At 44.0% G+C, this 13592-nt stretch overlaps 1 protein-coding gene across 7 annotated transcripts in view; it reads right to left on the bottom strand.

Moving 5' to 3' along the window:
- Nucleotides 1-13592, bottom strand: part of nek10 (NIMA-related kinase 10) — a 436136-nt gene that overhangs the window by 214124 nt on the left and 208420 nt on the right. For all 7 annotated transcript variants that reach the window (XM_070880873.1, XM_070880874.1, XM_070880876.1 and 4 more), the window contains one exon: nt 12791-12893. In XM_070880873.1, coding sequence (XP_070736974.1) covers nt 12791-12893 — 103 coding nt within the window. The remainder of the gene's footprint in view (nt 1-12790; nt 12894-13592) is intronic.

The raw sequence follows: 13592 nt of genomic DNA, 5'->3' as shown, positions 1-13592 counted from the left end.
TGGTCAGGTAATGAACAGTGATTAAGCCACAGAGCTCATCAACTCATCTAGCTAAATTCAGCTAGGAGTTCTCTATAATAAAAAAAGCGCTAAGTATATTAAGGCTGGGGTGGGTGTTGCTTTAGCTTGCACAAGCCCTACAGAATAGAAATATAGAAACATAGAAAATAGGTGGCGTAGGCCATTTGGCCCTTCGAGCCTGCACCGCCATTCAATGAATTCACGACTGAACATGTAACTTCAGTACCCCATTCCTGCTTTCTTGCCATACCCCTTGATCCCCCTAGTAGTAAGGACTACATCTAACTCCTTTTTGAATATATTTAGTGAATTGGCCTCAATAACTTTCTGTGGTAGAGAATTCCACAGGTTCACCACTCTCTGGGTGAAGAAGTTTCTCCTCATCTCGGTCCTAAATGGCCTACCCCTTATCCTTAGACTGTGACCCCCGGTTCTGGACTTCCCCAACATTGGGAACATTCTTCCTGCATCTAACCTGTCTAAACCCGTCAGAATTTTAAACGTTTCTATGAGATCCCCTCTCATTCTTCTGAACTCCAGTGAATACAAGCCCAGTTGATCCAGTCTTTCTTGATATGTCAGTCCCGCCATCCTGGGAATCAGTCTGGTGAACCTTCGCTGCACTCCCTCAATAGCAAGAATGTCCTTCCTCAAGTTAGGGGACCAAAACTTTGCACAATACTCCAGGTGTGGCCTCACCAAGGCCCTGTACAACTATAGTAACACCTCCCTACCCCTGTACTCAAATCCCCTCACTATGAAGGCCAACATGCCATTTGCTTTCTTAACCGCCTGCTATACCTGCATGCCAACCTTCAATGACTGATGTACCATGACACCTACGTCTCGTTGCACCTCCCCTTTTCCTAATCAGTCACCATTCAGATAATAGTCTGTCTCTCTGTTTTTACCACCAAAATGGATAACCTCACATTTGTCCACATTATACTTCATCTGCCATGCATTTGCCCACTCACCTAACCTATCCAAGTCACTCTGCAGCCTCATAGCATCCTCCTCGCAGCTCACACTGCCACCCAACTTAGCAAATTTGGAGATACTACATTTAATCCCCTCGTCTAAATCATTAATGTACAATGTAAACAGCTGGGGCCCCAGCACAGAACCTTGCGGTACCCCACTAGTCACTGCCTGCCATTCTGAAAAGTACCCATTTACCCCTACTCTTTGCTTCCTGTCTGCCAACCAGTTCTCAATCCACGTCAGCACACTACCCCCAATCCTATGTGCTTTAACTTTGCACATTAATCTCTTGTGTGGGACCTTGTCGAAAGCCTTCTGAAAGTCCAAATACACCACATCAACTGGTTCTCCCTTGTCCACTCTACTGGAAACATCCTCAAAAAATTCCAGAAGATTTGTCAAGCATGATTTCTCTTTCACAAATCCATGCTGACTTGAACCTATCATGTCACCTCTTTCCAAATACGCTGCCGTGACATCCTTAATAATTGATTCCATCATTTTACCCACTACCGATGTCAGGCTGACCGGTCTATAATTCCCTGTTTTCTCTCTCCCTCCTTTTTTAAAAAGTGGGGTTACATTGGCTGACCTCCACTCCATAGGAACTGATCCAGAGTCTGTGGAATGTTGGAAAATGACTGCCAATGAATCCGCTATTTCCAAGGCCACCTCCTTAAGTACTCTGGGATGCAGTCCATCAGGCCCTGGGGATTTATCGGCCTTCAATCCCATCAATTTCCCCAACACAATTTCCCGACTAATAAGGATTTCCCTCAGTTCCTCCTTCTTACTCGACCCTCTGACCCCTTTAATATCCGGAAGGTTGTTTGTGTCCTCCTTAGTGAATACCGAACCAAAGTACTTGTTCAATTGGTCTGCCATTTCTTTGTTCCCCGTTATGACTTCCCCTGATTCTGACTGCAGGAGGCCTACCAGGTTTTCTCTATAAATTGCTAAACAAGTTGATATAATCTCAATGCATTTTCATGCAATTGCAGCTGTTGCCTATTTCATTATACAACTGGACTTCAGCCCTGTATTCTGGAGTGCCTGAAAGTTATTGAAGACCTGAGTAACTTTGCAAAGGAAGGGGCGAAGGTCTTGGTCAGTACAACACTTATAATTATAATATATCACAAAAGCAAAATACTGCGGATGCTGGAATCTGGAATAAAAACAGAAAATGCTGGAAATCTCAGCGGGTCTAGCAGCATCTGTAGAGAGACATGCGGGTCATGTCTATGACCCTTCGTCAGAACCAGAAGATAATTATAAAATGCATTTAAGACATTCTAAAGTAAAACCATTGCAGACAGCTACAAAAATCTAGATTATAATACTCTTATTTTTAGCTGATCCTCAAGTAGGAATCATTCCTTTTCACAACCTTACTCCAATATCAGTGGGACCTAAAACCTATTTTGTAGATTTTCCTTCTTTCAATGGGAAAATAGAGTTGAAAAAAAGTCTCCAATTTTTAGATTTTGAGCCACATCTTTCCATAAGACTTAGCTAAAATATAAAAAGCAGCATGGTGGTTTTGTGTAGCAGTTGACCACTTTAGAAGCCTGCTTTGATAACTATCTGCTTTTTCGTAACTTTGGTTCTCTTTTAGAATCAGTAGGTGAAGTTTTAATTGCAGTAAACTGCTTCACATCTCAAATATATTGAGGAATGACACAGAAAATGTTCAAAACAGAGAAAGTTGACAAATCTTGTATGGAGCCATCATGCCACCTAGTGATGGGGAGTACTAAAATCAAAAAGAAAAATACGGTAAATGCTGAAATCTGAAAGCAGAAAATGCTGGAAACATTCAACAGGTCAGGTAGCATCTGTGGAGATAGGAAAATGGTTAACATTCCATGTCAATGACCGGTCATCAGAACCAGAAGATGTTAGAGAGTAAGATCAAGCAGAAAAAGATCGTATGACAGGGGCAGGGACGTATGACAGATGTCAGGTTGAGAATACAAGTGAGAACCAGGCTGAATATAGAAGGTTCAGGGGGGAAGTGAAAGAGGAAATAAGAGGTGCAAAGAGAGAGTATGATAATAGATTGGCAGCTAACATAAAAGGGAATCCAAACTTTTTCTATAGGCATATAAATAGTAAACGGGTAGTAAGAGGAGGGGTGGGATCAATTAGGGACCAAAATGGAAACCTACATATGGAGGCAGAGGGCATGCCCGAGTACTAAATGGCTACTTTGCATCTGTCTTTACCAAGGAAGAAAATGCTGCCAAAGTCATAGTTAAAGAGGAGGTAGTTGAGATACTGGATGTGATTAAAAATTGATAAAGAGGATGTAATAGAAAGTCTGGCTGTACATAAAGTAGCTAAATCACCTGGGCCAGATAGGATGCATCCTAGGATGCTGAGGAAAGTAAAGGTGGAAATTGCAGAGATACTGGCCATAATCTTTCAATCCTCCTTAGATACAGGGGTAGTGCCAGAGGACTAGAGAATTGCAAATGTTACACCTTTGTTCAAAAAAAAGTGCAAGGATAAACTCAGCAAATACAGGCCAGGCAGTTTAACCTTGGTAGTGGGGCAACATTTAGAAATGATAATCCGGGACAATCCAGAACAAAATTAAGACACTTGGACAAGTATGGATTAATTAAGGAAGGCCAGCACGGATCTGTCAAAGACTAATCGTGTTTAATTAACTTGATTGAGTTTTTTGATGAGGTAACGGAGAGGCTTGATGGGAGCATTGCAGTTAATGTGTACATGGATTTCCAAAAGGTGTTGCATAAAGTGACACATTATATGCTTGCCAGCAAAGGTGAAGCCCATGGAATAAAAGGGACAGCAGCAGTATGGATATGAAATTGGCTAAGTGACAGGAAACAGAGAGTGGCGGTGAAATGTTGTTGACTGGACTGGAGGAAGGTACACAGTGGTGCTTTCCAGGGGTCGGTACTAGGGCCACTGCTTTTCTTGATATATATTAATGACTTGGACTTGAATATATAGGGCACAATTTCAAAATTTGCAGATAACACAAAACGTGGAAGTATAGTGAGAAGGATAATGATCGACTTCAAGAGGACATAGACAAGCTGGTGGAATGGGCGGACACATGGCAGATGAAATTTAATGCAGAAAAGTGCGAAGTGATGCAGAAAAGGCAAGGAAGTTATGATGAACCTTTTTAAAACACTGGTTCTGCCTCAACTGGAGTATTGTGTCCAATTCTGGGCACCGCACTTTAGTAAAGATATGAAAGCCTTAGAGAAGGTGCAGAAAAGGTTTACATGATGGTTTCAGGGATGAGGGACTTCAGTTGTGTGGATAGACTGGAGAAGCTGGGGTTGTTCTACTTAGAGCAGAGAAGGCTGAGAGGAGAGTTAATAGAGGTGTTCAAAATTATGAGGGGTCTACACAGAGTAGATAGAGAGAAACTGTTCCCATTGGCAGCAGGGTTGAGAGCCGGAGGAGACAGACTTAAGGTGATTGGCAGAAGAACCAAAGGCGACATGAGGAAAAACTTTTTTACGCAGTGAGCGGTTAGGATCTGGAATGCACTACCTGAAAGGGTGGTGGAGGCAGATTCAATCGTGGCTTTCAAAAGGGAATTGGATAAATACCTGAAGGAAAACAAATTGCAGGGCTACAGGGAAAGGCTGGAGGAGTGAGACTAGCTGAATTGCTCTTGCAGAGAGCCGGGACAGACTCGATGGGCCGAATGGCCTTCTCTGTGCTGTAACCATTTGATGATTCTATTCTATGATTCTATGTTAAAGAATAACAGTTTATGAGGAGGAACAGAGCAAGGGAAAAGGGAATGGGGAATAAATGGCCACATACACACAAGAAGAAAAAAAAGAATCTGTAAAGTAATGGGTGAAGAACATGATTTGATTAAATAAGAGATGTGATAATAGCACAAGACAAAAGGAAGCACGATGAGAAATTAGAGAAATTAAAGATTTGTACGAAATCCAGAGGATGGCTGATTAGTTAAAGCAGACAGGGAGGGAAGCATGTCAAAACTGGCAAAGCTGGGAAGGCTGCAGTGGCCAAGGTGTGTGATGGAATGAAAAAGTAAGTAGACACCGAGGGTGCAGACCACCATGCTGGCCGAGTACTGAGCATCCCAAGCACCAACCCAGAACTTCTCTCATTCCCAGAAATGCTAGTGCAGCCATCCTACAATGCTGTTACAGAAAAAAATCGGAGCTATGGTTTAAGTCTGAAGTCGTTAAGCCAGTTATGGTCAGAGGATTGCAAAGTACCTAGCAGAAAGATGAATTGCTGTTCCTTGATCTTGCGTTGAGCTTCATTGGAACTGTATAGAAGGCCAACGACAAAAAGGTCAGAGTGGGAGTAGGACAAAGAATTAAAGCGACAAGCAACCAGGAACTCGGAGTCATACTTGTTTTTTTTTATTCATTCTTTAGATGTGGGCACTGCTGGCATGGCTGTCATTTATTTCCCATCCCAGATGTCCTCGAAAAAAAAAAATCTGTAAAGTAATTGGGTGAAGAACATGATTTAATTAAATGAGAGATGGATAATAGCGCAAGACAAAAGGAAGCACGATGAGAAATTTGAGGCATTAAGGGGCTGAAATTGCACGCAGGAAAAGTGGCGCACCTACCCTATTTCAGCTGTTTTTACTGGCGCGGTGACTGCGGTGGCCTCTTGAGCGACATTCTGGTCTTTATCTTTTTTTCCAGCGGCCCAGAAGTCAGTCATAATGGGGGCGGAAGTGGGGCGGTGAGCAGAAGTTCGCACACTAGAGGGGCGAAAGTTGGGGCGGGTGGACTGTCGTCCGCTGTCACTTATCAGCGTAGCGCTGATGACGTCATCGCGCTGGCGCGTCACCACATCGCTCCTCTTCACTTAAAGGGGAAAGCCGCTGCCATTATTTAACTTCAGTCCACTGGGCCACGAGGGAGGGGTTCGGCCGGGCCAGTGGCCTGGCACCCAAGAGGGGAACCAGGCTGCCTATTGCCGGCCCGGTTGAACCCGGGCAGTCGGCCGACAAAAAAAATGAATATGGCAGTCGTGGCAGTAGGTCTTCCCCTTTAATGGCAGATGCACTGCCATTTTGAACACACTCCAAGCAGAGTGCACTGGCAGAAAAAGCTATCGGTGGCACCAAGCGGCGTGAACAAGATTTTCTCGGCGGTATTTTGCGATCGGGGGGGAGGGCACATCGGCACTTAGGATGAATCGGCAGCAGCGGAGCGGTAGTGGGGGGAGTGAGTCACCACCAGGATACCGCAGGAGCGTAATTTTCAAAATGGCGACCATTCCAAGAAAATTCGCCGGCCGATTTCTGGCAGCAACAGGTCTTAAGGGAAGGGGCAATTCCGGCCCCTCAAGATTTATATGAGACCCAGAGGATGGCTGATTAGTTAAAGCAGACAGGGAGGGAAGCAGATCACCAGGGGTGCAGACCACCATGCCTTATTCATGAATTGTTGCAGTCCGTGTGGTAAAGGTGCTCCCACAATGCTGTTAATAAGGGAGTTCCAGGATCTTGACTGTATCTATGAAGGAACAACAATATATGTCTGTCAGAATGGTGCGTGACTTGAAGGTGAAGGCGTTCACATGCAACTGCTGCCCTTGTCCTTCTATGTGGTGGCGGTCATGAGTTTGGTTGGTGCTGCTGAAGAAGGAGCGGCAAATTACTGCAGGGCATTCTGTAGAGAGTACACACTGCAGCCACAATACGCCAATATTGGAGAGGGTGGATGTTTATGAGCCGCAGGTTGGGGCCATAAAAGGAGCGGCGATGCGACGGCCCGGGAGCAGTGTGGAGGCATGCTACTTCAGGGAGCAGCAAGAGCTGGTGCAGGAGGACAACGACTTGGGGAAGGGCAACTGGAATGGACTTCACGAAAATCAAGGTCGCTGATTGCAGCGTGGACAGGTTCAGCAGAAGAGGAGCGGTATGATCAGGGAGAAGAAACGATGAGAGATTGTAGAGCGACTTGATCGGAGCCCAGGCGAGGGCCCAGGGGCAGCACAGGCTAGCCCACACTGCGACATGTGTGCGCACTAGGTCCATGCTGCAGATCTGGTCTCCAGTCGTCTTGGTTAATCCTTACCACTGGAACAAGACCAAGCTCTGTCAAGCCTGTGTGGTGGCTGGTGTGCAACGGCCACCACACTTTAAAAAAATCCACGCAAAGGCATCTTCCACCCTTCAACATGTAGTTCGGGGCCTGGAATGTCAGGTCCATCATTGAAACACCTGTGAACTCATCCTTTTTGGTGGAAGCAAGTCATCCTCGATATGAGGGACCGCCTAAAATGATGAGGAAGAAGGATGTTTAGGCTAGTCGATGAAGTGCCAATCAAGCGGACTGCTTTGTTCATAAATGTTGTTGCAGCTGCACCCATCCAGGCAAGTGGAGAGTATTGCATTACACTCCTGACTTTTAGGTAGTGGAGAGACTTTGAGGAGTCAAGAAGTGAGCCAATTGATGCAGAATGCTCAGCCTCTGACTGGCATTAATATGGCTGGTCCAGTTGAGTTTATGGTCAATGGTGACCCCAAAATGTTGATGATGGGAACTCAGCAAAATCAATCACATTGAATGTCAAAAGGACGTTGTTAGGCGCTCTCTTGTTGGAGATGGTCATAGACATTCACTTGTGTGGCACAAGTGTTACTTGCCAATTATTAGCCCAAGCCTGAATGTTGTCCAGGTCTTGCTGCTTCTAGGCATGGACTGCTTTATTAACTGAGGAATTGTGAATGGAGCTGAACACTGCAAGCATCAGTGAACATCCCCACTTCTGACCTTATGATGGAGGGAAGGTGATTACTGAAACAACTGGTTGGGCCAAGGATGCTGTTTGAGGAACTCCTGCAGCGATTGTTATGTACGGAGAAAGAGTCAAACTGAACATGGTGAGCTCAAAGTAAAGTGTGGCCTTAGTCTTTTATTGCAGATCTCCAGAATGCCTCTCCAACCTGTGAGGCCTCCTTAAATACCTGTGCTCCCAAGGGATTATGGGATCCCTTGGGACTGCAGGGAATGAGCCCTCTGGTGGCTGTAGAGTAAATGCAAGTACACATATATAACAACACTCCCCCGCAAAGTCAATGTGTAACTATTTACAATGTGAGTCAATCTGGTGCCCTTCTTGCCCTGGTTGATCGTCTCGGTGTGAATCATTTGTTGGGCCCTCGCTGGGCTGCTGTGCAGCTGGCCTTCCTGGTGTGTTGGGTCCTGCTGGGCTACTGTGGATGATGGGTTCTGCTTCGTGGTCAACCGTGGTGCCGGTTGCCATTGGTGTGTATGTTGGGGGATCAAAAAAGGTAGGGTCCAAGGTGGGTTGCTCAGGATAGTCCGTAAATCTGAGTTTGATTTGGTCCAAGTATTTCCGGTGAATGAGTCCATTTGAAAGTTTGACCCGAAACATCCTGCTCCCCTCTTTGGCCACGACAGTGCCGGGAAGCCACTTGGGACCTTGTCCATAATTCAATACAAATACAGGATCATTGATTTCAATCTTGCGTGACACATTTGCGCTATCATGGTATGTACTTTGTTGAAGCCGCCTGCTCTCTATCTGTTCATGTAGATCAGGGTGAACCAACGAGACCCTTGGCTTAAGTGCTCTTTTCATGAGCAGTTCAGATGGTGGGATCCCAGTCAGCGAGTGGGGTCTCGTGCGGTAGCTAAGCAGGATTCAGGATAGGCGAGTCTGCAGCGAGCCTTCAGTTACCCTCTTCAAGCCTTGCTTGATGGTTTGCACTGCTCTCTCTGCCTGACCATTGATCGCTGGTTTAAACGGGGCAGATGTGACATGTTTGATCCCGTTACGGGTCATGAATTCTTTGAACTCAGCACTGGCAAAACTTGGCCCATTGTCGCTCACCAGGACATCGGGTAAGCCGTGAGTGGCAAACATGGCCCGCAGGCTTTCAGTAGTGGCAACGAACGTGCTAGCCGACATTATCTCACATTCAATCAACTTGGAGTACGCATCTACAACCACAAGGAACATTTTACCCATAGTCGACATGTACCCTAGACCACGGTTTGGAGGACCAAGACCGTAAACTTAGTGGCGCCTCCCTGGGTACATTGCTTAACTGCGAGCATGTATTATATCTGTGAACGCAGGACTCTAAGTCCGCATCGATACCGGGCCACCACACGTGGGATCTCGCTATCGCTTTCATCATTACGATGCCTGGGTGGGTACTGTGGAGGTCACTGATGAAGGTGTCTCTGCCCTTTCTTGGGGACCACTACTCGACTGTCCCCCAGAAGGTAGTCTGCTTGTATAGACATTTCATCTTTGCGCCGCTGGAACGGCTTAATCTCTTACTGCATTTCCACTGGGACACTGGACTAGCTCCCATGAAGCACACAGCTTTTGACTAGAGATAATAAGGAGTCCTGGCTTGTCCAGGTTTTGATCTGCCGGGCAGTGACGAGTGATTGCTCACTCTCAAATGCTTCCATAACTACGGCTAGATCTGCGGGCTGCGCTATTTCCACCCCCGTGGTGGGCAATGGCAGCCTACTGAGAGCATTAGCGCAGTTTTCTGTGTCTGGCCTGTGGCAGATGGCGTAGTTGTCTGCGGACATCTCTGGATGCGGGACGATGCATTGGTATTTATCCCTTTACTCTCAGAAAACAGGGATATAATTGGCTTATGGTCAGTTTCCAGTTCGAATTTTAGCCCAAACAGGTATTGATGCATTTTCTTGACCCCATAGACACATGCCAACGCTTCTTTTTCAATCATGCTGTAGACTCTCTCAGCCTTAGACAGACTCCTGGATACATGTTGCTTTGATGTCAAGAGCTGCCACCGTCACCTAAGCTCCGGAATTCTGTTCTTTTGTCCACATTGGGATCAAGACTGCAATGAGGTCTGGAGTTGAGCATTACTCGTATACGGAGCATCAGCGAGCAGGTTATTGGTGAATAAGCGCCACTTGATAGCACTGCTGATGACTTGTTCCTTCACTTTCCTGATGATTAGGAGAAGGCTGATTGGGCAGTAATTTGCCAGGTTGGATTTGACCTGCACTTTGTGAACAGGACATATCTGGGCAATTTGGAAGAAGTTAATGGAATTAAGGAAAAGTTGTTTAATCTGAGAACAAGTTCAGGAAGGCAGAGGAGGGTGGTGATGGATCAAGAAGGAAGTGGCGGGCCATGAGTGATTCTGGTGAGGAACGGAACTATATAGAGGGATTGTACGTTCGTCGTGTCAGGGAATCTGAATTGGTTAAAATGGCAGAGGCCGGCAGAAGAGTTGCTGTTGTAGCTGGGTAGAGACTGAACAGCGGGGAGAAACAAATGGAGTTGAGGTTGGAGGAAATAAGTTCTGTTCGACAGGAACAGACTGAAATAATAAGTCTACCTGGACAGTCCTGTTTATGGATCTCGGGGAGGAGGTGCAAGGTTTGGGGACTATGAGGTTCGGACCCATGGTAAGATCTCCAGAGGAGATGGTGTCAGTGACAGCCTGTGAGATAACGGCTTGGTGATCAAGAGTAGAGTCATGGTCCAGGTGGAGGGAGAAGTTGTCAAAGAGTTGGTGTTCAGATTCTGCAAGGTAGAGGTCCTTCAAAAAATCAAATTGTGTAGCCTACTTATGATTGCACTGGGACAAAAAGTGAAGCACTTTTAAACAACTAACATTCTGTTAAAAAAAGAGTTTGATGCAAATTTATGGGTTAAAGAAGCAAGCATCAAAGGTAATTCTAGCTATCATGAATTTAAGTTATAAAAAAATATTGAGGAAGTTGGACTTTGGAAAAGCACAGAAATCAAGGTGATGCAATTGAAGTTTTCAAGATTCTGAATGGAATTAACAAAATTAATCCAGCAAAATTAACTCACTAAGGTGAACGGTTCAAATACCAAGCGGCACAAGTGAAAAATTAGGAAGTTAAGAATACCAAAAAAAGAACCTTTTCACCCAAAACGTAATACTGTTACAGAATAATTTACCAGAGAAGACCATAAAAGCAGCCAGTATCAATGAGTCTCTCACTGATTATCATATGCAAGTTTGAAATCACTTCCTTAAAATTGTTATTTTAAAATCAACACAAAGCTGTATGGTGTCCATTATTTTAAATTTTCTTCAATTAGCACTTCTTCCGAGTGATTTCTGGCTTCCATGATGAATGTTCTTGACAAAACCATCATTTAAGAGAAAGCCATGGAATAACCTTTTATGTTAAAACAGCTTATTTGTAATATAAGTTATAAAAGAAAGAAATTTATATTGTGTCTTATCAAATACCTCAAACATCTCAAAGTACTTCAAATTACAATGGATTATTTTGAAGTGCAGTGACTGCAAGGTAGGCAAACATAACTGTCATGTTGCACAAAACAAGATCCCACAGACTTAATGGCCCTGAAATTCCGCCTTCCCGGGTCCGTACGGAGCGTGTACGGACCCGGGAAGGCATCGCAAAACCCAGTTTTCGGCGCGCAATGTGCATGCACCGAAAACCAGCTTTTCCGATCCGTCAAGTTTTAGCTTGACAGATCGCACGCATCTCGGGGAGAAGGACATTCCCACGGCAGAGATTGCGCTATTTGCCCATCTCTTTCCCTGAGAATGTCCTTAAAGCTCTTGCACCTGGTAAAAGCAGGCGCATAGCCTATTTTTACAAGCGTAAGAGTTTTAAAATATATCAAAAACATAAAAATAAAATTTAAAAATACATATTTATGTTAAAAACCTTGCCCATTCAGGTAATTTTATTTTAAACCATAATTTAAATTTTTTTTTTCAAAAACATTTCTATCAACTTTAGTTTTTATAATGTATTTATGTGAGGTGTTTTTTTTATTTTTTTATATAGTATCTGGGTGTTTGGGGGTGTTTCTCATTCATAGTAATAGGAGTTTCGGACTTACGAAATTCCTATTACTATGAATGAGAACATTCGTGATTGGGTGTCCAGACCCACGTGATTCTTACGGACGTCCCAACGTGAACGTACTCCGTTGTGCCTCAAATCCAGAATCTCCGCTGAGCTTTCGACCAAAAGGTAAATGCGCATTTCTTCTCCTATTTTTAGTCGAACACCCGCGGGAAGAAGAAACCGGGATTTCAGGGCCAATATAATAATACAAAATAAATAAAAGACACTATGGGGATGCTTTCTGCTGTTAATGGCAATATTAGCAGAGTTGAGCATTAAAACGTGTGTAAAACCTAGAGATAAACTGAAACCACTTGTCTCTGTTTTAACTGCTTTAGGGAGATTGAACATTGTAGGTTTTTTTAAAAAAGAACATCTGCTTTTTATAGTTACTGGTGTTTCAGAGAAAGATGTGGCAGTTTTGCTTAGCTGAGGGGCACTTAGAGATAAACAATAAACTGTTGAAAATCCCTGACGGAGTGTTTTAAGGTATATTTCATTCCCCATCATGGGAAGTCATACATTTCAAGGTTTGGATGCTAAATTAAACCATTACAAGTACAGTTGGTTTTGGTCAGCTGGGCGTCCGACATGCAGAAACCTATCCCCATGTTTAAAATTCTCCGAACTAAAGTACTGAGAATTCCACACATGGAGTTTATGTTTGTTTAATATGAAGTAAAATACTCTGTCCATAAACCATCCCATTCACACAATTCCAAAAAGCTTAGGCATAGGTGTAGCAGAGTCAAGGCTTAGGGACTCCCAAGTTATGTTGCAGTGAATCGTAATAAAATGTTAAAAGAATTTCACTTGTACAACTGAGCATTCCCGGATTGTCCTTAACAATTAACTTTAAAAGGCAGCCTTGTACAAATATTCTTAAGTTACATACTTACTTATTGTTACCTTGTCTTGCTCACCCAACATGATATTATTGGGTGTAAGATCTCTGTGGACAATTCTTTTTTCTTTGTGCAAATAACGCAGTGCGAGGCATATCTTAAAAAAAAAGGTAATTGAGTAGAATTATTAGTCAGAAAAATACACTTAAAATATGATGCAACGGTTATATAAACATTAAAGAATGTGTGAGTAGAGTTCTCCATAAATATAGATTTAAGATTACAAAACTCAATTTGTTCAGTTTGCAACCTGCATAAAGGAAATGGAACAGATAAGCCAACTATTACAAAGACAAAATACTGTGGATACTGGAAATCTGAAATATAAACAGAACATGCTGGAACTCAGCAGGTCAGACAGCATCTGTAGAGAGAAAACGAGTTAACAATGGGCATTTTGACCTCGAGGAGGGCGTCGGTTTGGGTGGGGACTGTGAAAAATGCGAGTGCGTCAGGAAGCCAGACCCAACCCGTCGACTTCCGCGTTTAACTGGAGCGTGTGGGGCTACTTGTGTGCTACCCCCTCGGAAGAGGCAGGTTTCCTATTAACACGTGCTAATCACTCAATTATTGCGATATTTCAACTGACTTTCAAATTTTATCGGCAAGAACACAACGGCAATTGAGGGGACTGATTCAAACTCATAGAAATATTGCAATAGTCAGTACTCGGAGCTGCTTTCTTGCGTATCAATGGCAAGGGTTTGTTCACAGTGCTTTTGCTGAGAGTTTACTTTCTACACTTTGGAGGTTTTCTGAATCACATCAGGATGGGTGGTGCTTTGGCTGCCTTTGC

This window comes from Pristiophorus japonicus, chromosome 5 (genome assembly GCF_044704955.1).
Source record: "Pristiophorus japonicus isolate sPriJap1 chromosome 5, sPriJap1.hap1, whole genome shotgun sequence".
Lineage (NCBI taxonomy): Eukaryota > Metazoa > Chordata > Chondrichthyes > Pristiophoridae > Pristiophorus > Pristiophorus japonicus.
The sequence above is the reverse complement of the archived record's forward strand: the minus strand, read 5'-3'. Positions and strand labels throughout refer to the sequence as shown.